Source organism: Pithys albifrons, chromosome 7, assembly GCF_047495875.1.
Source record: "Pithys albifrons albifrons isolate INPA30051 chromosome 7, PitAlb_v1, whole genome shotgun sequence".
NCBI classification, from domain to species: Eukaryota; Metazoa; Chordata; class Aves; order Passeriformes; family Thamnophilidae; genus Pithys; species Pithys albifrons.
Window position 1 is genome coordinate 16,859,713 of NC_092464.1, and position 25,678 is coordinate 16,885,390.

At 36.7% G+C, this 25,678-nt stretch overlaps 1 protein-coding gene across 6 annotated transcripts in view; it reads left to right on the forward strand.

The window, feature by feature from the left end:
* Positions 1 to 25,678, forward strand: part of MPP7 (MAGUK p55 scaffold protein 7) — a 151,429-nt gene that overhangs the window by 109,722 nt on the left and 16,029 nt on the right. For 5 of the 6 annotated variants that reach the window (XM_071560035.1, XM_071560039.1, XM_071560037.1 and 2 more), the window contains 6 exons: positions 1,805 to 1,886; positions 2,958 to 3,043; positions 4,936 to 5,010; positions 5,617 to 5,813; positions 6,332 to 6,396; positions 25,275 to 25,445. In XM_071560035.1, coding sequence (XP_071416136.1) covers positions 1,805 to 1,886; positions 2,958 to 3,043; positions 4,936 to 5,010; positions 5,617 to 5,813; positions 6,332 to 6,396; positions 25,275 to 25,445 — 676 coding nt within the window. The remainder of the gene's footprint in view (positions 1 to 1,804; positions 1,887 to 2,957; positions 3,044 to 4,935; positions 5,011 to 5,616; positions 5,814 to 6,331; positions 6,397 to 25,274; positions 25,446 to 25,678) is intronic. The other variant, XM_071560040.1, reaches the window with a different exon arrangement.

The following is a 25,678-nucleotide window of genomic DNA, read 5'->3' on the forward strand; positions in this document are numbered from 1 at the left end:
CACATAGAACATGAAGTGACTGTTCCACTTGAACAAAACCCTTATTGTTACTTCCAGATGCTGTCTGGGTCAATACCATGGTCTTCAATTGCATGCAGGTTTTTTTCTAGTCTGTCTAAAATGCCCAGCGAAATGATGAACCACTTTCCAGACATCAGCACTGGGCTGGGGTGGTGGGGTGAGCACAGGGGAGGGCTGTCAGTCATCACCTCCCTTTTGCATTTGGTGGCATTATTAGTGTTGACTTCTGGGTGAAAGGCAAAAAGCCTTTCTGGTCAAGACTTTGCCCTGATTAGTTAGGAAAGCCTCTGTTTTATACAGACAATTAAATGGAAATGTCCTGTATTTGTATTTGCCTCTAACATACTAATGCTACTTTTTTTCTTTTCGATGGATATATTTGGGGAAAAAAAGAAGCTTTTGACTTTTAAACAGAACTTTTCAAGTATTAACAATAAACTTGAGTAGCTGTTCCTGCAAGGTCAGAACTTAATATTGAGATATAAGCTAGAGGGGTTTAGTGCTTTGTTTAATATATTCCTAATGATATGAAATTCTGCTTGTACAGAAGTCTAATCGTGACTTTTTGAAGATTAGCTGCAGGTAAACCTGTACTTTAGAAACTCTCAGGCTAATTTGAAGCTGTAATGCAAACAAAATGCTTACTGATATAATTACAGAATAAAAAATACATAAGAATAAGGCTGGCCATTTGCAAAATTACTTTGCTTATGGATAGAATTTCTTACTAATAAATGTAAAATGCAAAATGAAATGCACAAATACAGAACATCAATTTACTGTGGTGTGCTGACTACTGTTAAAGTTTCAGCGGGAGTGAATATTGTGGGGTGACTGGGGTTTTTTTCTCTATTTGCAATAAATGCAACTTGCATATAAAAATATAAATTAATCTTCCATTTTTTGTTTTCATGACTTGTGCTATATTTCCATCTTTGAAGGAGAGGGAAAGGGAAACAAGTTTAATTGCAGTCAGTAAAATTATTAATTCTAGAGAAATCTCAGCCCTGTCATTTATTCATTTGTACCTTTTTCAACTTTATGTTCCTGAAAGACTTAAAGATTGAAGTATTGATAAACATGATATTCATGTTTAATCAACAAATACAGGACAGTATCTACTTTAACTGCACAATGTCGTTTTATCTCAGTGCCTTGCACTGTGTGCAATGTCAGAAAAGAGTCATGACTAACCCAGGAAATGTTCTCAACTCCTCTGCATTTCTGTCCTCTGAGTATTCCGGGTGAGCCCTGACATACAGGGGCATTTCTCAAATTCATCTTTGTTTATTGATAACACTGTACAACAAAATGATGATCACTGAATGCACAGGCAGTTCCAACCGTAAAGTGCAACACCTACGGATACACTTTTTGTACCCATAGCATGTAATATGGCCTATTTTAATATAGGAATTTATAAATTTATCAATTTTCAGCAGTAGTTTGGTGCAATTTTAGCAGCAGTACCTCAAGTGAGGCACACTGCACTTAACATGAAGTTTAAAAGCAAACTTTTTCCATAATTTTCCTTTTTTTTTTTAAGCTGTGTACTCACAGAATGCATGAGTTACTTCTGAATGGAAGACACATTTTGAGAGGATAGTAGTAGAGCAACATATTTTATATAGTCTTTCATGAGCAAGCATCACTTCTGACTTATTCACATATTAATACAGTGTCAACTTTTTGCAGTTTTACATATCAAATGTTTTTTAGTGTAGTATATTAAAAATATGGCAAGATTAACCAAGTAACTGTTTTGGTTTGTTTTCCACCCAAGGGAGCTACTATTAAAAGAGATGAACATACTGGTGCAATTGTGGTGGCCAGGATAATGCGTGGAGGAGCTGCAGATAGAAGTGGTAAGGTGTTGCTTGGCACTTGCCATTGAAGTTCTAGAACTCTGAACAAGATGAGATTAAATGGCATATTTTGTAGAAATGAAATACATCAATTAAATCCTATGACAAGTATTTGGGCTCTGAACACTTTTGCAAAGTGTTATTTCAGTACTGGTATTCATGCCGATTCTTTTTTCCTGAATTCAGTTGCAGTGAGGTGTCTTTGAATTAGCAGATACAGAGGGATTTCTTAGATACATCATGGTTTGTTTCCAGTGGAAGACATCCACTTAGAAATCACAGATGCATAGGATATGCTGAGCTGGAAGGGTCCCATCAGGATCATCCAATCCAGCTCCTGTCCCTGAACCACATACCCCAAGAATCACGCCATGATGGGATATGCACCGATTACAACCTCCTGATGGAGAAAGTCAGGGTGCTCTCATTATTTTATATTAGGACATCCACTCGGAGTTTCGGATGGTAGTTCTCAAAATAACAGCAGCACATCCTTGACTGCCATTGTTTAGTTTGGGTTGCTCAGTGTCTGCAAGAACTTAAGGAAGAAGTCCTGAATTACACACTAAAGGGCCTCTTTTCACTGAAAAGAATCTAGGACAGCTGTGTTTTGTTCTTAACTGGGGTAATGGAGTAAATCTAGATAGATAGATAGATAGATAGATAGATAGATAGATAGATAGATAGATACTGATAAACTAGCAAGCATTTGTGCCACAATTTAGCACTCACAGCCTAAGTGATCTTTGCAGTACTTTGAGCTGTGTAGCAGAAAGAAAGTAGTATGTGAGGAAGAAGAATTGGCACAGAGATTTTTAAAACATCTGCATAAACATCCAGAAAAGTTGTAGAGAAATAGTACTAATTTTTAGGAGGAAGACCTGGAGACGTATAAACCAACCATTTCAAATTTACCTGTGAGGACAGTAGCTGTTGTTACATTCACCATATATTCCTGTTTTTATGTTAGAGCTTGAAGTGTATGAACAAGGGAGAAACAAGCTGAATGTTAATGGCATATTTTGTATAACACATACCTACAGTTTCACAACTCCTCTTTTTCTTCTGTAGGTCTTATTCATGTTGGTGATGAACTGAGGGAAGTCAATGGTATTCCTGTAGATGATAAAAAACCTGAAGAAATAATACACATTTTGGTAAATACTGAGCATTTTAAAATTAATTCAGGAGTATCAAGAAGAAGTAATTAGACTTACGATTTTTACCATATTTCTTAGAAAAAAGTGTATTCTAATAAAATGTCTTTTCTTCCAGAGCCATCATTTACAAATCTCTATTTCTTTTCTTTTAGAGCGATTTTCCACCCCTTATATATGTGTGTATATATATATATATATATATATATATATATGTATACACACAGACATCTATATATGCAATTACAGGTTACTTGTAAGGAGTTAAAGGCAGTAATACAGCTATAAATATGTTTCAGAATGTTGCAGACTTCAGTGTATAATCTACAGATTTTAAGGCCCACTATGATCTGTTGAATTCAAACTATTTTAAATGTTTGCATTAATAATACATTTACTCCATGTAACAATTAATTCATAACACACATTCTAGGTAGACTATATGACTGGTATATTAAGATTTTATATGACATTGATTTGTGGTAAATAGCCATATATATATATATATATATTATTCTGTTCGCGCTTCTCTGAACTGCACAGTCTCTGAAACCGGTCTCATTACCCACTTATGAAACACTACTGTAAATTAAATCATTTAGACCTTTTCAGAAATATTTAGTATTTTTACATCAAAGAAACTGATGAGGGTAGCAACAAATCTTTTATTCATGCTGCAGGCATTTCTACGTACATAAATACCTTGCTGTCCTGCTGAATGGAGTAAGTGTCTCACAGTTTCGATTCAGTAAGCAAGATGATTCATTTCAAGTGTTGGCCTGCCGATATTCATGCTTGCTATATGGTTTCATGTTCCCTACAGAACCATATTTTCCTGCAAAAATTAATACTTAAAAATGTCTAGAAACACAATATCACTAGAAAAGGTGTGAACAATTTCGCCATTTACCTCTTCGAGGTACAGCATAAACATCAAAAGCTGGTTAGAGCTTGTTTCAAAAGTAACAAAGTTATCGATTCCAGTCCTGCGACGGGTGAAATAAGCTCTTGGCTGCTGCTTGTCAAACAGTGAGCTCCTGGAGCGCAGACACGCCGGCAGAACTACGTCTCGCTCGGTAGTGGACAGGCCTGTTTCCATTTTGCTTAAATCGTTGGCTGCCTGTTGCACTCTGCGAGTTTTATGAAACTTGTCGGCTGCATGCAATAGTAGCAGAGGCTCCAACTGATTAGCACTTCCTTCAATAGCAGAGTGTCACTGAGGCAGTGGGAATATATTGTGGTTAATAAGTAAAATGCAGCCAGACGCACTTTAAGTGGGATATAGGAAAGATGAATGGATGAGGTGGTTGATGATGGCTAACTTGTTTTAAGATTTATAGTGGAGGGCTTTTTTTTTTCCATTTAGTACACGTACTGTATTCAAATATGTTTTTCTTTTCTAGTTTCTTAAAGTTGCCAAGAGAATAAATTCCCCCCAATAGCTCTCTATGGTAAATATGGCACAAGCCTGTTTGAATTTTTCTATCTTTTTTTTTTTAAAAATGAAATGTTAGTTTGATTTTTCCAGGGATGTCCAAACTGTGCCAGGAGTCCAACACTTGTTTCTAATACGCATACATTTTAGCTGTAGTATTTTCTTCTGTCTTCAGTGCAGAAGTGGGACCTTGTAATCATACAGGTCCCAGTTTTTAATAGTCCATCTCTGCCCACCAGTGAAGCGAATAAAGCCAGGCATTTCAAGTGGGTATATTAATCTTTGTCATATAAAGTTTGATTTAGTGAAACTCAAACTCCACGGATCATGCTTTGGAGAGGATAGATTGATTATATATGAGTATTTTTAAAATTAATTTGAATTTCTTTATCTTTTAAGTTTTCTTTGAAATGTACAGCTTAATTCTCAGTGCATTTTCTTTTCAAATGTTTACCAGGCTCAGTCTCAAGGAGCAATTACATTTAAAATTATACCCAGTGTGAAGGAAGAAATGCCAATGAAGGAAGGCAAGGTAAACACGACTATTTCAGAAGCTATTGCAGTATCTGTTAGGCTGAGGATACATACTGTTTGCTTAGATGACAGAAACAAGAATGGGATTTATGCCTCTGGACTCCCTTTTTGTAATGTGACAATGTGTAGCACCATACACTTCATTAGGCACGTCCTGAATTTATGAGTGGATGTAACATGGTTCTTAAACCCGAACTCTACAGCTGTGAAGTTGACATGGGTAATCTTCCATCTTTTGCGAGGAACTGGCTTGGTTCCAAGTGCTCCTTTTCTTCCATCATGCACTAGGCAGGAGACACTGGATGGCATTTTGGTTCAAAAGTACCTTGTCCTCTGTTCCCCACATGGGCACACTCTGCACCTGCAAAGTGCTGCTTGCCTCCAGTCACAGAGTCTTTACTCCATTGAGGCTGCAGTCGGAGAAGCCATGAATTGAACGTTCCCTATGAACTTTTAATGTTAGACATCCATAAGGAAGTTTTACAGTAGTAAATGTTTACATTATTTTAGTTTGATGGTTTTGAACAGTACAAGCAGAAAAGAGAGATACCTTTGGCTTACATTTAATATTTTGATTCTGAAGATAAAAACTGGTTTGTTTCAGATGTTTATCAGAGCCCTATTTGACTATGATCCTAATGAGGATAAAGCAATTCCTTGTAAAGAAGCTGGACTTGCTTTCAGAAAAGGAGATATCCTTCAGATCATGAGCCAGGATGATGCAACCTGGTGGCAGGCCAAACACGAAGGTGATGCCAATCCCAGAGCAGGCTTGATCCCTTCAAAGCATTTCCAGGAGAGGTGAGCTACTGAGAATCATAATTTCATTATTTTTTGTGAGAATAGTCTTATTTGCTGAGTTGTTAAGTTAGCATAGCTGGCATGTGTAGTGCTCATAGATTACATGGATATGATAAATGTGCATTTGCAGCAAGACAACTGAATTTGGAAACATGTTGAAATACTTTAGATTTCCTTATTTCTCTGGCTAGAATTAATAATGACAAAAACTGATAGGATCACACTGATCCAGATTGAAAGAAAAAACATATGGAAAATTGTACATCAGTATCTGTATTCACTCTGATGTACTATGCAGGAGTAAGAACTGCAGCAGGTTTTGGAGAGCTTACAAAAATTTGAGGCTGAAGATTTAACTTCTTTAGATTGTGAATAGAATGCATTGTTTTTAGTTAATTTAATACAAAATCTCCTAGATATTTTGCAAAAGTCTCATTATGTTCAGTGTTTATTAATCCCAAACTTAAAGTGAAAACTGAGGCATTTGTGTCTTTCCCCCACTACCTCCCATTTTATAGGAGAGTTGCAGTAAGAAGACCAGAAGTGCAGATTCAGCCACTGAAAATTTCCAACAGAAAATCATGTAAGTCTGTTAACCTGGAATAGAAATAATACTCCAGATCACTAACTTTATAAAATAGCAATTTGTTTCAGCCCTGTGACTACAGGGTCCATTTCTCCTGGGCACGATAGCTTCTTGGTCACTTGTATCAGTAGGAAACTAAATACCTATGTTGAAATTAAAAGCTTTAAAATAGTTAACAATTTTTTCCCAGCCCTCTGACTTGGTTTTGAAGCTCTGAGCCCAATTAATATTTTGATACATTTTATTTCAAAGGTTGAAGAGTGTTCTTTTCTTGTTGCAATAGTACAGAATTGGCTCAACAGTTTATGTAATTTGAACTGCATCAACACAGTGAAATTTATACTGAGAGTAAGATAAAAGATCTAGTAGTGTCTCCTTCTTCCCCCCATGTAGTTGGTGAGTTTTTTGTGTCCTGTGAAGCATTACAGTTTTTAAAAGTTGGGACATTCAGTTCATTGATACACATTCACAGAAGCACTTCTTACTGGTTTTTAAACAAATTCATTCTTAATAGTCTCCAGTTTTAGATACAGTAGTTGCACAGTATAAGAAAAATAAGCTCCAAGAAAGTTCATACATAGAAACAAATATTTTCTCTTCACTGGAATTTACATCAACATCTGTTTTAAGTATTATTGCATATTTTACTTGACCTGTTATTTCTTTCAGTTATACAGACTCATAACAAACTGAGTAATGTAAGAAACTATCTCACTTCAGTAGGATCTAAATCTTAAATACAAACATGTTTGTGAGTTCAGCTAGAAGTTTTCAGAAAGTGGTTGAAAATTTGCAATGACCTTTCATTCTCTAACATTGAAACAAAAAATATGGATACTACGGCAAACAGTGGATGGTGCCACACTAAGTGTATAACTAAATGCTTTAAATTTTAAGACTCCTCAGCAAGGTTTCTATTGCAATTTTCCTAACTTCTTGCTATGGCTGTTGTGTTCTGAAGCTTTACAATTACTTTTATTTGTTATTTTTCTAACAACCTGCATTTTCTATCTTTCATTCCATTTCACACTTTGTGTGCCCTAATGCTACTGTTAACTCCAAAGGCCTTGATTAGCTTTGTAATTACAGTAACAGACTTTATGATTGCACTATAGCTTTTCTAATTTACATAGATCTTAGAACCAAAGAGGAGCTCCTCCAGAGTGCAGTAAATCTGTTGTTTTTCTAGGTTCTAGGTCAAGTTGATCTGCCCCATTTTTGGAAAAGTATCTGATCCCAGATTATAGCTATTTCTCTCTGCCCACTGTTCTTGAATCTGGATAATACCCTCAACAAGAGCCTTCAATTAAGGTGGCACTGGTGCTTTTACAGAGGTAAATCAGCTGCTGCAGCAACACTGCATGAATCCTTTTGTAATGGACTGCATCTTTCTAGTGACCTTCAAGTAAAAAGTTTTACAAGATGCATCTCACACTTCCAAATAGGCAGCCTGAACTTGATTAGGAATTGTCAAAATTACAACCCAAAGACGACCCACAGTAGAATGTCTACTGTTGTCTCTGCTGTTTCCTCTGATTTCGCTTTAACAAGCTTCAGTGGGGGAGAACAGTTCTTCTCTTCCTCCCCTTTCCTTTAAAACGTGACAGAAGATTAGGGTCAAGCAGTATGCCTATTATTGCTCTCCTCTGGAAGTTCTTTGAACAAAACAAATTCCAGCTAAATACTGTCTAGAAGGAAGTGGGGCCTCTTGAAGGAGGAAAGACTGCAGAGTAGTGTAGGTTTGTCATTCTCCCTCTTCCCCATTTCTTAAGACAATCTGTTGATACATATGTCAGATTTCCATGGGAAGAGAGGAAGTGCTGTTCTGAGTAGAGGTTCATCCATTCGTTTAGAAGACTAAACATGATTTTAGTGCTGGGAGGAAATTCAGACCCTTCATAGAGAAGGCAATTTAAAGATCAGAATTCAGCCATAGAAAAAATGTTGTGACTCAGATGTTGTTCATTTGCTCTCAGGAAAACCTTCCACGTGCTTGAATTTTCAAGAAGATTCCATGTAAGCTGGGAAACTCCATGTATTTGTGATCTCTCTAAAGTTAGTCAGCTTTTTGATGGTACCAAGCATAGAAGTGAAGATGTGAGATGTGGAGGCCGTGTCTATATTTGTGCACCAGTCACATTGCCAGAACTGGGAGATTCTGGAAAATCATGCATTGCTCAGCTGAACAAACAGCATTCTGCCAATATTGGAAATATGTAAGGAAGGTAACATAGAAAACAGAAAATTGGAAAGGCCTGCTGGGCCAGATTGGTGTTTTTAGCCCTTTGCTGTAATACGCCATATGACCCAATGGTTATAGTCCTGTGTGTGAAGGTGGGAAGCTGGTGATGCTTGATTTCATCATATTCTTTTCTAAGCCTGTCCTAGAGGCCTTCAGCTTGATACAGGATTCTCCAGTGTTTGGAAGGGTAATTGTGTAAGGAAACATGTTCTGTACAGCGTCCTGAACTAGCTGTATATTGAGAGGCTGCTTGCTATTGCAGTTGATCCCATCCAGTCGTGTGACCTGAATTTTCCTTACCAGTTTGACGGGAAAGGGCAGTGTGCCAGCAGATGTTTTAATGGCTTCCAAAAAAGGTGAAAACCTGTTGACCTGAACAGAGCTGACAGGACTGGGGGTTGCACTAGGGAGCTTTCTTGAGATGTGGTATGTAGCAGTGGATGTTGGCCTGCTCTATTCAGTCAACTCATTACATGGTTCCCATGTTTTGTAATATGGAAGAAACATGGGTACATACCTTTTTTTTTAATAGAGAGACTCAAGAAAGAATAATCTATTTTATCAGATGCCCAAAAAATGTGAGTCAGCTCTGGTTTTTTAGGTGGGCTTCCAGGGTAGTAGTGTCCTTATACTTGAAAATTAATCTGAAAAATAGTGAGTCATATAACATAAAAGAAGTATCTTACAACTTTCTTTTATCTTCTCTTCTCAAGCCAGTTCTGGAACTGGAAAGGACTGTTGTATTTGTCTAGAAAAAGACCTCTCTGAAACTGTCAACAAATGTATTTAAAGTAAAACTAACATCTGTCAGGATTTACTTTGGACATTAAATATGTTTCAAAACCTGCAAGACTATAATACTTTTGGGAACCCTTCTTTCTGTTTCTTTTTGGAATTTTTTACTCTTTTCAGCATAGCAATGCATGTTGTGTAAAGTTTCTAATCTGTACACATTTTTGTGCATCATAAATTTGGAAGCAAAATAAAAGTGGGCTCTTCAGTGATGCTCATATGCATACACTTACTGAGGAAAGAGTAGAGAATACTTTCTGCAGCACTTTTACACTAAGTTATTTGCACTGAAAAAAAACAGAAACTCAACATAGTTACAAATATTAAAAGGATCAGTTTATAATGGAACTGCCAAGTCTTTCAATTCAATAGCCAGGTCAGCTGTTTCATTGTGTCTATGGGTAAATACACATAATTCTCCCAGCATTTAGCCCTTTTCTTGAAAGAGAAAACAGAATCATTTGCACATTGTACCCATTAAAATGAAAAGCATGTAACATGTCATGTACACTGGAGGAGGGGGCAGAACAGTGTACACTCCATATTGAAAGGTAAGTGAAGTCACACTTTTTCATTTGCAAATGGAAAAGGTGCACACCCTGATAGTATCTGGGAATACAGTTGAAGGAAACCAATAATGTAGGTGGAGCCTGCACTGACAAGACATGGTTTTACATTTAGAGGAAGATGCAGAAAAAGTAGGAATAAAAAATACAAAGGGATAAAGGAGGAAGTGAAGTTTGTTTATTGAGGGGAAAGAAAAGAAGAGGGTATTGCGGCAATGAAAGAAGAGCTGAACAAAAGCTGCCCATAAACCCCATTAAGCAAAATTCCACAGAGAATGGGCTTTGAAATGATTAGATTAATGCAATTTACATTACTATGCAGGAGGATTACTATGGTTATTATTTGCATTGTACATCAGTTGTTTATTGATTCTTTTTAAATATAGCACTAGCATATTTATTTTGTTAAAGTTTTTGAAATGGTGATTCCAAAATCTACTAACAGGAACTCTGACCTGATTTGGTTTGCAATTATTGGTAGAAAACCTTACTCAGTTCAACAGTAATATTTGATAAGTTTAAAAAGTATGAGATAGGTGGCAGTTAGATGATCTGACCTACTGCTAAGATCCATATGTTAATTCCCAGCCTCAAGGGTTAGCGCAGAAATGATGGAGGGATAACAATCCACTGAAGCATTTTCAGCATTCTTTTCCAATACTTAACAGCAATGACTTCTCAGCAAAAAGCAGCATTGTGCATTCAAACTGTGGGAAAAATACTGGGGAAAAAACTGTAAGAACAAGCAGTGTAGAAAAGAAAATGGGAAAATGGAATGAAAGCAAAGGAATAGGAGATGCATGGCATTCTGTAAGTGGGACTAACCCTCTGCATGCTGGGATGGTGGACATGCAGTACACTTGACCAAGTGTGAGGGAGTTCTGTGGGACAGAAGGAGGGGCAGTAGGTGTGACTGCCTGCATGCAATCAGCTTTCGCGTGTCTGAGCTTGTGAGCCACTGCTGAATGCCACTTCCACAGAAACCTGCTCACCTGGTGATCCTCAGTAATGCTTAACAGCATTCTTGAATTTAAGAGGTCGCTTAGCTTGGACACAACTTCGCAGCCAGAGTCGTCTCTGTGAGTTCTCCTGTTGCTGCATACTGGCTAAATTGAAGTGACATGAGACTCGGTACAAGGAGGAGTTGATTGGTTTAATAGCTCCCAGTCTGTTAACTTGAGTACAAAGACTACTCATGCTTTGACTGTAATAGTCATTGCCAACAGGCTTGGTCATTCTTGCATGTCTAGCTGACTTTGATTTGTAGACAAAAGTGATCACCTGTTTTTTTGAGAAAAAAATATTCTTTGAATAACATCAAAATAACTTACTGTTCCGGAGTTGTTATAAACTACAATAATCGGCTGAGACATTATATTGCTTCAGCATAATTTTGCTTTCACAGCGGTTACTGTGTTTATTCTTATGTTATGTATGTGTTGTCTCTGGTATGAAAATTACTGGTAACTTTATATTTTATACTAGTGTAGCTTGTAACTTCTGTTAACATTCACAGTGCATACGTATGTGTATATCCATACCCTATGTATATAGTTCAGTGTAAATATGTGTACATATGCAGCATATATGACAGAGCTGTTCAGAGATGTCTTTTCCATGAAAATACATTTGTTCTGTATATTTGATGCTAAATGTAAATACTTACTGTGGCAAAGCCATCATCATTTAGTTTTTCTAAGGCTTAAAACCCATTTTACTTTCAATTTTGATTTACCATATGTGATTGGCATTGTATGAGCAAGAGGAAAGACTTAACTGCAGCCAAATGGTATTCATTCAAACAAGATGTAACCCAGTTTATCCATAGTTGAGTGTCTTGTGAATTGAGAATTGTGTTCTGCCAACAAAAGAATTTAAACAGGCTAAAAGAATAAATGCTTTCTACCACTTGCCTTTGAAGACCAAACATTTAAGATAAATGCATAGTAGGACTCTTTTGCTTATTATAATTGTTGCACAATCTTAACTCTGCCTTTCTTCTTAGTATTTTTATGTGTTCTCATTTGAAACTTGATTGCCCACCTGCAGGTAGTTACGAGTAAAAACGCATAAACCAGACCTGAAGAGTTAAATTAGCACATTAGCATTTTTTATTCAGAAAGTCTCCTGTCCTTACAAATATTGACTTCCTGTTATCACAGAGAAATTAAGGAAACCTGAAGCTGGATGACATTTGAGTCAAAGTCACAAGAGAAAGAAGTGGAAATGGATCTCATAAACTCTTGTTCTGTCCTTCACTGCAAGACTATCCTTCTTCATTTTCTAAATTGTCTTCATAGAGATACTGTTATCTGATGGTTTTATGAGAGAATTAAATTAGATCATCTTAAATTTCCTGTAGCATGAACATATGTGTATTGTTCAGTATACAAAACTCCATAAGATACAAACCTGCAAAACAGTATCAGTGTTGATTGCAACGTGGGGCTGTTAATCACGAAAAAATCCTGAGTGTTTATTCACTGTAATGCAGATCATTGTACCTCACAATTTCTTGCTTACTAAAGTGCAGTATAATTTAGGGGATAATGTAACTTGCTTGTGATAAGAAACTAGAACATTGCTGCTGGATCTAATTTTAGACTGCGAAACATTTAAGTAAAATTCTTTGATGGAAATTTTGTTGAAAGAAAGTCAACAACAGCTAAAAATCTTAATCTGGTGCTGAACTGTTCCAAGGAGTTGAGAATGTTCCTGGAAGTGGCCCTGGTTTTGAGCTTCATAAGTAGTATAATTTAGGTGAGGCCCCCAAAACCAAATCTTGATTATATTTCAGTTAAAATACATACCAAACCCAAATAGTGTATGTGATACAGGTTTTCCTCGCTATAATTTAGCGTATTGGCTATGCTGAAACCTTTCTAAAATGAATAAAAACTCCTACTTCCTACGCATCCACTGCGCTTGTGTTTCCTATTTCTTTTTTCCCATTTATGTCTTGTTACAGCTTTGTTGTTGTTTCCTAAACCTGTTCCATGACTATTTTCTTTGGAGCTTTCTCTCCTTTCTTACCACAATACATTTAATTGATTGTATTTCTTCTTTTCTCAGTGTTTTATTTGTTCTATATTGCCTTATGTCTTGGTTTGGTTTTGGTTTTTTTTCATTTTTGTCATCACTTGTGTTTTCCTATTTCCCATCAAATTTCCTCCTCTTTGGTCTTTGACCTCCTTTAGTCTCTTATTTGTTTCTTCCAGACATCTATTTTCTTTCTCACCCCACTTAAATTTAGTGAAACTGTATTGGCCCCAATTTTTCAAGTCTCTAAACTTTGGAACTTTGGGCATGTACTTCCTACATGTGTACAACCTATGAGAACCCACTGATTTCCAACATCTTTTCATTACAGACTGTTATTGTCAACCTTAAGAGTAGTCCAAGAAAGCCACAGCAGTATTCAGAAGATTTTTAACAAAATACAAACAGTTCAGAAGTCCTCCACTTTCTCTCAGCATTAAACCACAGGTTGTAGACATTTTGGCTTTTGCTCTCTGGGAGTCAGCTGGCTCACTTGGGAATTCTAACATTCCCTTATGGATAAGAGCATTCCCTTTCCTGGCAGGGGTTGCCCAGAAGCCTGGATTCCCTTCAGCTGTTCCTCAGCCTTGAACCATCCACCACACCTGCAGGACTCCTCTGAGTCTGCATGGTCAGGGTTAAGCGAGTGTACAAACCTCTACACGTGTGTGCCTGTACATACTGATCTCTTTTGCTCCTGGTCTAGTTTTTTGGTTCATAAATGAGGACCTGTTTGTTTTCACACAATATTTTAATATGCACAGTCACTAATTAAGTGAAAAAACTTTGTGGAATTCAGGAGACTATTTTAAAGTCTAGTTATGTGAACTGGTTTTGAGCATTTGTGACTTGTTCTCAGGAGATACACTCCAGACTATTGAAAGTCATGGAAACGGAAATATAGTAAAACTTGTTGTACGTATCACAATATGTAAGAGGTCTCTCAGCACATGGAAGGAGAAAGGAATAGTACTAGGAAGCCAGCCTGCATCCCAGATCCAGCTTTAGTGCATTTGTCAAGAGCTGGGAGCTTTTAAGGTCAAGAGAGGAAAGTGGATCCAGTACTTTCACTCTCAACTCACAAAGCTGTCGGCACTCTTTCAAGGCACCAGATGTGGTCAACCAAACAGTGTTCAACCTTAGAGGACTTCCCAGCCTATTTAAACCAGATGGTCACCTTGAGTGTGGAAATAAACTTTAAGATTCAAAAAAGTCTTCCAAATTAGTATTTTAAAATGTAACTCCTCAAGGAGACAAGGTACCAAGAAATGTTTCTACAAAACAGTGTTCTTCCTGTGGCTGAAGAGACTCTTCATCCATTTCATGACATGAATTGAGAATACCTCTTCCATATCATCATTCTAAGGAAAGACAAGCTTCATGGGAAGCTTATGAAGTATTTCCATTTTAGACATATTTACATTTTAGACATATTTTACCAGATTCTAAAAGAAATTTGAATGAGATGTAGGTTGCAAAATCTCTCTATAAATATACACCTTAGTGTATATGCTATCTTTGTGAACAAAAATTCATTATTTTTATCTTGCTTTTCCATGAAAGCCCAAAGATGATTATAAAAACATATTTTCTACTGTTAAGGCAGCAGATTAGTATAGGTAAGCAGAAAGTCTGCTATGTTAGGGTAATGGCAAAGAAAAAATTAGAAGAGTACATAAATTCTTTCAGCATGTTTTCAGTACAATTGTAGACTGCCAAAAAAAAAAGCCAAAACCAAAGAGCTCTTCAAAATCCATCTCCAGGGGCAGTACCAGCTGTTACTGTAAGTGCAGAAAAATACTGAGATCATGTTCATAGTAGTGATTCTAGGTTAAGACTGATTAATTGGAATTAACAAACTTTGCATTTACCAAAGAGATCTTCCATGACAACTGGGTACAGTCATTGCTACCAAATGAATACTGGAAGACACTCATGCAGGAAATTTAAAGTGCACATAATATTTCAATGCCTTTTTAGGTTCTTTTCTAACAGTATAGTTAAACATGTAAGTTAAACTCAGTACTGGTATGTTGCTATATGCCTTGATGTAATAGGTGCTGTCAAGAGGATTTGAGAGTAGCTCACATAGCTGAATTTTTTCCTATTTATGAAGCATTAAACAATAATACTTTGTTTTTTTGGCTGTTCTAAGATGAGGAAGCGGTTGAGTGTGGTAGGTGCATTTTTCTTTTTCAATTTAACTTTTCTTTCTTAAGTTATGTTTTCACTCCATTTAATGATTTCCTTTCCTATTTTTCCTTTGTGCTTCTCAGAGGAAATTGAAGGTACATGTACAAAAGTTTCCCTGCATAGCCCAATAATTTTATTTAGAGAACATGTGTTTAGAATTAAATTGAATATAGTCTAATGTTTCTAAGAGATGTTATACATACAATGCTTTTATATTGCCACCAAATACATTGGATCATCTTTTTGAGTAGATAAAAATATCAGAATATTTCTGGTTGTTTCATGTAATAATCAGTAATTTGAACTATTGTTATAAACTGCTTTCTCTCTTTTGAACTTCTGCAAAATATGTATAGAAAAGTTGTATGATAAAATACTATTAGGAACACTTGGGTGGGCTGGAATGGAAGGAGATGGTTCTGACTTAATTACATGGCCACAAGAGGTCTTGCATTTCTAATTAATACTGACAAACTATTTCTCTGAAATGGTAGAAAGTTCATCGATGTGGTATCATCGTTACTGTTTTCCCTCTGAGTGTGGCCGGTTACTGTTATGCTTGCAGCATATGTTAAAGTAATAGCAGCTGATCTCTTGTATTTTTTTCTACTTAAGAGGCTTTTGTTTATAAAGGCATTAAAAATTGTAGGTCATATTTTTGATCAAAGGGCCTCTGGCATGTAAAAATATACATTATAGCTATTTTGTATCAAATGAGAGGATGTGTTTTTGATCAAAAACCTTTCTGTCTAATCCAGTGAGCCAAAACTTAAAGCTAAAGTCTGATTATGTGTAATTTTAAAAAAAGCTTGATTTACATAAAATCATTTTGCATTTTTTCAAGTGGCATATTTTCTATTGACTGATAAAATGTGAATAATACAGCATTAGAATCCTTTTTAGAATGTTTGTTGTAATCACATTTGCTTGAGAAGGTAAAAAGATCAGTGTGCATGCTGCGAAATCCAAGAATATATGCAGCTAAAATATAAAACAATAAATATTGTTTTATGTTTTTAAGAAAATGGCTTATTGAAGCTATGCTTTGTACAGTTGTCATTTTTAAAGTATTTTTTTCTGTATTTTTTGCTGGGCTTCTAACTATTCTGCTTTATTTCTTGGCTCTTACTCTGTGTGCTTTTACCCTTCGTCCAGAAGATGCTGAATCTGCTGGTCACAACAGTGGATCCTATCTAGGTGAGCACTTGGTTACAAAAGACAATTTTGTTCCTTTCTTTCAGCTTCTTTTCCCTGGAACTACTGTGTCCACTTTGCTTTTGGGGGTAATCTGCATACAAATGTCCTTACTCTGCATGAAAAATGCATGAATATTAAGGTTTTAAACATGGCTCATTGGATTTGACATAAAGGGTTTATGTAGTATATGCCTTTTTCTGGTTGAACATCGGCTACTAAATGCTGGTTAGCTTTTAAGGTCAAAATAAAAAATTTTTTTGGGGAAAATACTTACTTCAAAGTACATCAAGCAAGCAATGTGTTTAATGAAACAAAAAGGTTACTGTATCATGAAAAGTTTGAGCAACTCTTTAAAGATGCTTTCAAGGTTTTATTCAAGTTTTGCTTACACTTTTTTTCTTTGTACATGTCTGTCTAATCATTTTGGGAGGATTCAGTGAGAGTACAGAGAAAATTTGCAGGCACTGGTTCATTTTCCACATTACAAAATATAGTAAGTCATAATAATAGTTTAAACTTAGTTTTAAAACTAGTCTGAATTCAATGTATCATTGCGGGGAGCAAGGAAGAGGAGGGGAATGAGTCCTTTGGCTTCAGCTTCAAGATTCCAAATTTCAAACAACAGTAACATTTAAAAAGGTGAATGTTCCATGATATGTTTCAACTTTTTAATTTGTGCCATTTTAAAAGCTATGTAAAAATATTTTAGTTGAAACTGTCCAGAATTCCTGCCAACTGAAGGCTGGCTGGAGCAGATTTTGTGGCAACCAGCCCTTTTCCCAAGACTTTCATCCTCCTACTACAAGAGGAGTGGGAAGAAACTTGTCAAAGTCCTTTAGTGCATCCAAGCCATTGGACTCACTGAAACATCCTAGACCAGTAGTGTAAATTAGAGATGGTTTTCATATTGCATTTCAGTGGTTTTAAATGTAGTATATAAAAAACATCAGGCACACATAAACCATATAATTGAAAGATCTTTAACCTTTTTACAAATCCCATGTGGTATAATTTCATCACATGTTTCTGGAACTCATGGTCATCTGATCAGGCTGAAAATAAACTTCTTACCTTTGTTAATTAATCAACTAAATTAATGTTGAATTGTCATTGTATTGAGATACTGAGTATGTTTGGAAAATGATGCTTTGGATGTGGCTCCAGATGAACTGCATTTTCCTTATCAAATCACCTCTTCGAAACAAGAAAGACATCCCCCCCCTCTTTGCTTTCTGTATGCAAATACAGATTTCATGAATTCTTAGGACGAGACTGTCCATGAGTTTGCAGTCAGATCGTAGTGGGCTGCTGCTTTTTTTGACAATGAAGGTGGCAAAACAGAATCCACCTTTTCTTGGTGCTGTAACCTTTCTCTCCTAGATTAAGAGCTGGCTGGAGGGCCGGGCCCAGAGAGTGCTGGTATACGGGGCTGCATCCAGCTGGTGGCCGGTCACCAGTGGCATCCCCCAGGGGTCAGTGTTGGGTCCAGTCCTGTTTAACATCTTTATTGATGACTTAGATGAGGGGATTGAGTCCATCATCAACAAATTTGCTGATGACACCAAGTCGGGAGGGAGTGTCAACCTGCTGGAAGGCAGGAGGGCTCTGCAGAGGGATCTGGATAGACTTGAGAGATGGGCTGATTCCAGTGGGATGAAGTTCAGCAAGGCCAAGTGCTGGGTCCTGCACTTTGGCCACAACAACCCCCTGCAGCGCTACAGGCTGGGACAGAGTGGCTGAAGAGCAGCCAGGCGGAAAGGGGTCTTGGGTTACTAATTGACAGGAAGCTCAATGTGCGCCAACAGTGTGCCCAGGTGGCCAAGAAGGCCAATGGGATCCTGTCCTGTATCAAAAATAGCATGACCAGCAGGACCAGGGAAGTGATCCTTCCCCTGTACTCTGCGTTGGTGAGGCCACACCTTGAGTATTTTGTTCAGTTCTGGGCCCCTCAGTTCAGGAAAGATACTGACGTGCTGGAGCGGGTCCAGAGCAGAGCAACAAGGCTGGTGAAGGGACTGGAGCACAAGCCCTATGGGGAGAGGCTGAGGGAACTGGGGTTGTTTAGTCTGGAGAAGAGAAGGCTCAGAGGTGACCTCATCACTGTCTATAACTACCTGAAGGGAAGTTCTAGCCAGGTGGGGGTTAGTCTCTTCTCCCAGGCACTCAGCAATAGGAAAAGGGGGCACGGGCTCAAGCTCTGCCAAGGGAAATTTAAGTTGGATATCAGAAAAAAATTCTTTCCAGAGAGAGTAATCAGGCATTGGAATGGCTTGCCCAGAGAGGTGGTGGATTCTCTGTCCCTGGAGGTTTTTAAACTGAGATTGGACATGGCACTGAGTGCCATGATCTAGTAAATGGACTGGAGTTGGACCAAGGGTTGGACTTGATGATCGCAGAGGTCTTTTCCAACCCGGTTGATTCTATGATTCTATGATTTTGGTCTACCGCTACCAAAAAGGCCCAGTCATCTAGGAAGGAGGTGTCTTGAAGAAGAAGCTACTATTGTCCTACATGCGAAGAACAAAATATCAAGATGGAGTGGTGTTTACTTAGGCAAAACTTCAAACAAATTATTGGAGAATTGCTGTACAGTTCTGGCAATGATTCCCCTCTTGAGAGTTTTCATATAATGGTGTTCTGCCATCGGTCCAGAGATGGCACCTTCAGCCTTCTTGTGCTGAGTGTGTGCAGTTGGAAGTGAGATGTTGGTAAGGAGAGTCAGAAGACAAAAAACTAGTATTATGACCAGTTTTGGGGTAAGGACACAAATATAGTCACTGGTTATGAATAGGTAGCTATTTGGTTTAGAAATTAGAGGTTCCTTGGAGCTCTTCACTAAGAATTGTTCATTAAAAAATATCCTATCTTAAGATCAGGCAGGTAGGCTTTTGAGACTTGATGTTACCATTCTTTTCCAGGTGGTAAGAGGACACAGTAGTTTCTAATTTAAACTGCCTCATGCACTCTTGTGTCTCTATTTCACAAACCATTAGGAGTCCAGTCCTATTCAGACACATGTAGAGTTGCTTTTCTCCTAAATAATTTTTCAGTTTTATTTTCTTAAAGAAGAAACTGCTGTGGAATAACTTCCTGGGCTGGACAAATGCCACTGCTTAAAGTGTAATAATATGAAAAAAATTTGCTGACCAGCTGCAGAAATGACATAGAACTCTTACTTACGTGCTGTGCAAGGTTCAAAACTTGGACAGTCTACATGGTAAAGGCGTCTCAGGCAAAGACACTGTGTAAACTCTTTGTTAGGTACGTGGGAGGCAATACCATATCTAAGTGCTGCAGTCCACCTTCCTGCTTGGGAAGGCCTCTCTTTTCCATTGATCTGAGAATATAGTCCTTCAATCCCAAGAATAGTGAAGGCCTTCAAAAATACATTTTTCCCCGCCTATTGCTTTTTGGGAGAGTGGAAAAACAAATACGATTCTTGAAAAGAACTTACTGGGAATGTCCACCTGTCTTTCACAGCTCTGTTTTTTGAAGTGTAGTTGTAGTCCTAAGCATCTGAATTTTTCTAAATGTGTGTGCTCTTGAAATATGGTAGGCACTTCCAGCACTTTATTACTAAGAAACTAACAATTTCTAGGCAATTCTCATCATTATTACAGCATAAAAGCCTTGATTAAATGTGCTACACTGAAAACAAAACCTAAAATGTTGTCACTGAAGGTCTTGAATCACAACAAATTCAGGATGTTTTACTGACATCTGAGAAACTGTCTATGTTGATCTTATGGCTTGTTAGGGGTTCAGGGCTCTGTACTTATATATACCTATATATCTATATTTATATATCTCTATATATGGCTCTGGCATTTCTATCTGAACCAAGGTTATTCTGTGAACATTGAACCCTCTCTGCAAGGATTTGTACCTCAGACACATACGAGGTGGTCATGAAGAGTAAGAGACAAGTGTTCAGGAAGCAAAATGTCTGTACCATGTGGGATCAGATCTGTTACATCCTGGGTTTTGCTGCTTTTAATTTGAACCCTTTCCTCTAAAGTGACTCAGATAAATTTAATGATTTTTCACCCAATTCCAATATTTAAGTCACAGTGTAGTACCACATATTTCTGCTGTAATTTCCTGAGGAATTGCTGGGGAGAAGGTTAGGAGTTTGTCTTTGCCAAGCTTTAATTCTAGTTACATTACTTGAACCTTTATGAATATACAGTAAATATAGATGAATATCATCTGTTTACTATTCTCAATTTCACCTTAAAAATCCAGACATAATCTAAATTTTTATTAACCCTGTCTAAATGTACAAGCTGGGAATCCATCCAGAAACAAACAGAGTAAGAAGTCTGCTCTGTGTTTGTGCAGCTCCTGCATAACAATAGAAATACTCAGTATATAAGCCAGTATAAAAAAAACAGTATTTGAGGGGAAAAAATATCCAGAAATATCTAGTAAACATATTATGTTCATACAAACCTAGATAATGACCACAGTACAAACTTGTGTTTGTAGGTAATACAAATACAAAAGGTGCTCATAAATGTGTTTACAGTTAAACAGCACTTGTTCACTCCAAATAATGTAAGATTAAACTAAAATCAGTGAAGAATAGATGTAATTTGAACCTGTACTTAAACACTTAACTTTAATGAAAATTAACAAAATCATGTGCAAGTGCTTTATAGCACTCTGGAGCCTTACTTGTGAATTTATGAACCTTAGGTGAATTTATATAATTTCCTGTAATTTATCTGACTTTAAGAAATTATCTTTCTACTTTCATGAATATGTTTGGATTTAAATTTATACAACATAGTTGCAATCTACTTCTTCAGAATGATGTAATTAAAGCTAAATAAGCACTGTGCTTTACATCAGCATTGTTTTAAAATATTGTAAGGAGACAGGTTCACACATTGCCTCTTTTCAGTTTGGATTTCCACATGAGACCCAACTGGGTTTCTCTATGTAAGAGTAAGGATGTTATTCTGAGATGATCAAATGTATACTGCTAGTGGTTAAAAGAATAATCACACTTTTCTGATGGAATATTTGTTGTTGGGCCTTAATTAAGTTTATTAGGAATGATTTTTGATTTTTATTTCATGTTGAGAAGAGTTAAAGTTTTGAAGACATCAGTAGTTTGAGAACATTTGGTTTTAATATTTTCTTTGCAGTGTCTGCTCCTATTTCTCCAAATCTGTTACATTCCAGCAGGAGTTTATGGGTTTGCATGTTCAGTAGGGGTTTAGTCATGTAGCTGTAACCAGTGATTGGGTGCAAGCTTCTCAATGTTCAGAATACCATGTCACTTTAGTGACAGAATTTTCCCCTTTTATTTTATAGTCTGCATACTTGGCAGCTAAGGTTAATCTCTGCTGATATCCATATTCTGCAGACATTGTGGCCTGCAGCTCCTTCCATATTCATCAAGATTTACATTATCGAATGTTCTGGGCAAGCAATACTTTTTCCTTTTGTTCTTTATAGAAATTGAAGATAAATAATTTTATGGAAACTTTATTTTTTCTTTTGCATATCAGTATTGGTTTTGGTTTTCTGTAGTAATTCTCACTATGTTTTTAATGATGCTCTATTGTTAATTTAAATGTATGAAGTTTCTTTTTAATCTTTTCTAAACTGTAAAAAATGAAAACATTAGCAGAATATTTTTGCCTTTTCATAAATGTTTTTATTCCTTGCAAGTATGATATTGTTTCAGTTCAGCTTAATATTTTTGTGCATTCATAGTTGCCCAACATAGAATGCAATTATAAATGCAGACATTCAAGAGAAAATACTAACAGTTCTTTACAAAACAGCTTCTGAAGGTCACAGTAAAGTTAAGCCACATATGAGAGGACATATAATGGCAGCTCTGAGAGAGGAAGAATCATGTTTCCAGGAATGCAGCAGCACTATCATAAAAGTGTTGGATATATTTGAAACAGTCTCATCCTTTCTCTGAACTGTAGGTTTTCCTGGTTTTTGAATGCTCCTTAAAAGGAAGGTTTCTTGAATTTCTGAATGGGGCTGTTCCAATGGGCTTTGAGGAACAGTTAAGACAACTTTCAAATTGACAATAGTCATAAAGTGGTGAAACAGCATATCACAGGGTTGTAATAAAGTCAGTAGTTGTACAGAACATGTTCACCAGCACACTGCAGAGAAGTCAGCCATACTGGATATCTGCTTTGTTATTGCTGTCTCACATGTTTCTTCCATTTAATTAATACAATAGCTTTTCTGTAATGTTAAGTCCTCATTAAACTTGTTGTTGAGCCTTCCTAATATACAGGGCAATATTACTATTTTCATTTTACCAATAAGTTTCAGTCATGGAAATAGCAAATGTTTTATTCAAGGGAACCCATGTTAGCAGTGGGAATCACGTCACCTGAGTCTTTGTGATGCTTCCTCTGCGGCCTGTAAAAGTGACAAGGGACAGATCAGCCTGAAGACAGCCCTGCAAGATTTTCTGCTTTCTGAAGGAATGAAAGGAATGAAAACTCTTAAATAACCACCTGGTAGTTTGGTAATGAAATCTGAATAAATTGGATGTTGAAAAGAGGAACAAATTACAAATGGTCTTACTAAAACCTAACAGCAGGGTTTGAATTGATATGAAGATTTTGCAGAAAAAATATTTTTCCAGAAGATTGCACAGTTCAACATGCAAGCAGAGGTTGAGAAGCTGTTGGTAAAGGCTTTTTAAGACAGCTGCTCAGGGGTACAGAGCTCTTGGTATTTGTAAGGTTGCTACCAAATTCTGATGGAGACCTTTGATTTGTCTTCATTTAATCTTGCATTTTGACCCCTTCCAGACATGTGATAAAGCTCTTTATTTTGTAAACCATTTAGTAGTCAGTGGTGAGGAATTATTCCATATTTTCTCTCTCTCTTTTGTTTTTTTGTTTCTCTGTAAAGTGATTATACAGGAGAGAAAAAAACCCACCCCAAATCCCAAGATAATTTCCACCTTTATGGCAAATTTTTTGGGGGGTTTTGGTGTTTTTTTCAATTTGGAGGATTTTAGATGAGGTCTTGGGAAACTCATAAGTCACTTCATGTGTCTGTATTGCTAAAGTTACTTTTAACCTTTGTTTATATAACTATGTCTGTGGAGTTAGGTGTAGTTACGAGCAAGAGAACATTCTTGTGTCATGATGGACTTCATCCCAGGGTGGGCAAGATCTCCCAGGCCTTCTTGTGGGTGTGTAAGCTCTCCAACAGGGCATTTCTATTTCTGTCTGCAGTCACTTCAGTGTTTGTGATCTTTGAATAATAAAAACTCAGTTTATTTCATTATGTTTTCATATCTCATGTTTTGATCCCTTTTCTATGCCAGCCCATCTCTTACTTTGTCTAGACCATACTGTACCTCCTAAAAATGTCATCAGCCCTTCCCATGGATGATAGCTCTTCTCCTTTTTCATCAATTTTCATTTTACTTATGTGCATTATTATATTGTGAATATGAATAGACTGACATCATTGTATTCTCAAAAAATTTTTCTTCACTTTTTTTGTGCAGGTGGTGTAGATTCCCATAGGTATAGGGGCTCGCATCAATTAAATAACTCGGTTAACATCTGCTGTGATCCAGGTTCTATGACAATGTATGCTCATTGAAACTGTGTGAGAAATGCTAAGCCAGTGACTAAGCTTTGTTGCTTTTCTCTTCAGATCTTGTTCTAAATATTTGCAGAACTGAGTCTTGAACTTGCCAGATACTACCTTTGAAGAAGAAATTGTAATATGATCACTTCTCAAACACCTAAACATAAGTGCTATTACAAGTTTAAGAAAACATGATGCTGAAAATCTGGGGTCACCAAAAGTTTACATGTGTTTACTGTGCTATGAAATGTTCTGGGAAACAAAACAAACTTTTCCACTACTTGAAGTATAGTTTGTGTTTTGCTCTATTACCGCCAGACAGTGAAATCAGCTTTGCAGTCCTTTACAGTCTTTTCTGTAGTTCCTTCTAGAACAAAAGTGGTGCCATAAAGATACCGGTAAAATGCAATGTGATGCAATGTAAAAGATTTATTTGAAAAACTCTAAGGTAATCATTAACAGAAGAGTAAATTAGTTTTTAACATACAGTGTAAGAGGGGGATTTTGTGCTGTTCTGCTTGAAAATGCCTGTGATTGTCTCCTTTGGGGGTACTTACAAGCTATGTGAAATTTCAAGTTTACTAGATAGGCACTATAGATGTCACACTGTTGGTGCCATTGTAAATGCGAATTTAATAGCAATATTAACTTTTAATTTCATGATATGGGTACGTTATTGTCTAAGATGTTCCTAGCATTTTGGAATTTAACAATGTTTGGGTTTACTTTTAAACACATTTGAGAAAGGTTTTTTTATATACTGTCAGCATGGAGCTAAGCACAACAGAATTGTTGAAGGAGTTAATTTTTATTAACTCCTTCAACCACCAGGTGTGTTTCTGTCATATGCTGTATTTGATGTCTGTGTGCCATGGTGATTTAATAGAACTGCATTATGTGGAGTTACGAGAGTCCAGATTGCATGAATTTCCTTGTGTATATATACTAATTTATAAGATACTCAAATTACCTAAATTATGTAAATATGTTAACAACTCATTGCAATTATATTTTACAGCTTTTTGTTGCAACAGTTACGCTTTCATTGGTAATCTTAATTTTGCAATTTAAATAGGTACCTGATACAGTTTAAAAACACAGGAAATGTCATTCTAATGACCTGGCTTATTAAGCATTTAACACATTTTTTTATTCCATGATCCAGTCCTTGAATGTCTGGAAGGGACTGTTTTCAAATGTTTTGAGAAGACTTATTTTCTTACTTTGAAAAAACCCTGTTCTTATTGCAGCTGGTTTTAGAAGAAGCTTTCGTCTTAGCAGAAAAGATAAAAAAACAAATAAGTCTATGTATGAGTGCAAGAAGAGTGATCAGTATGATACAGCAGATATTCCAACCTATGAAGAAGTTGCAAAATATAGACGACAACCTAATGACAAATACAGACTTGTTGTTTTGGTTGGTAAGTTGTTTTCTTTATTTTTGACCTGGTAAAACAGAGGATTGCCAATTAGCACGTTTACCACAGTCATTAAGATTGGAAGTAATCTCAGGAGGTCACCTGATGGTCTTCCACTCAACAGGATTAACACTAAATTCAGAGCAGTCTGCTGATGGCAACAACTTTGGCAACCTGTCTTCCCATCATATTATCTCTTGTCTTTCCACCTCACCCCTCAGTAAAGAGTTGGCCTC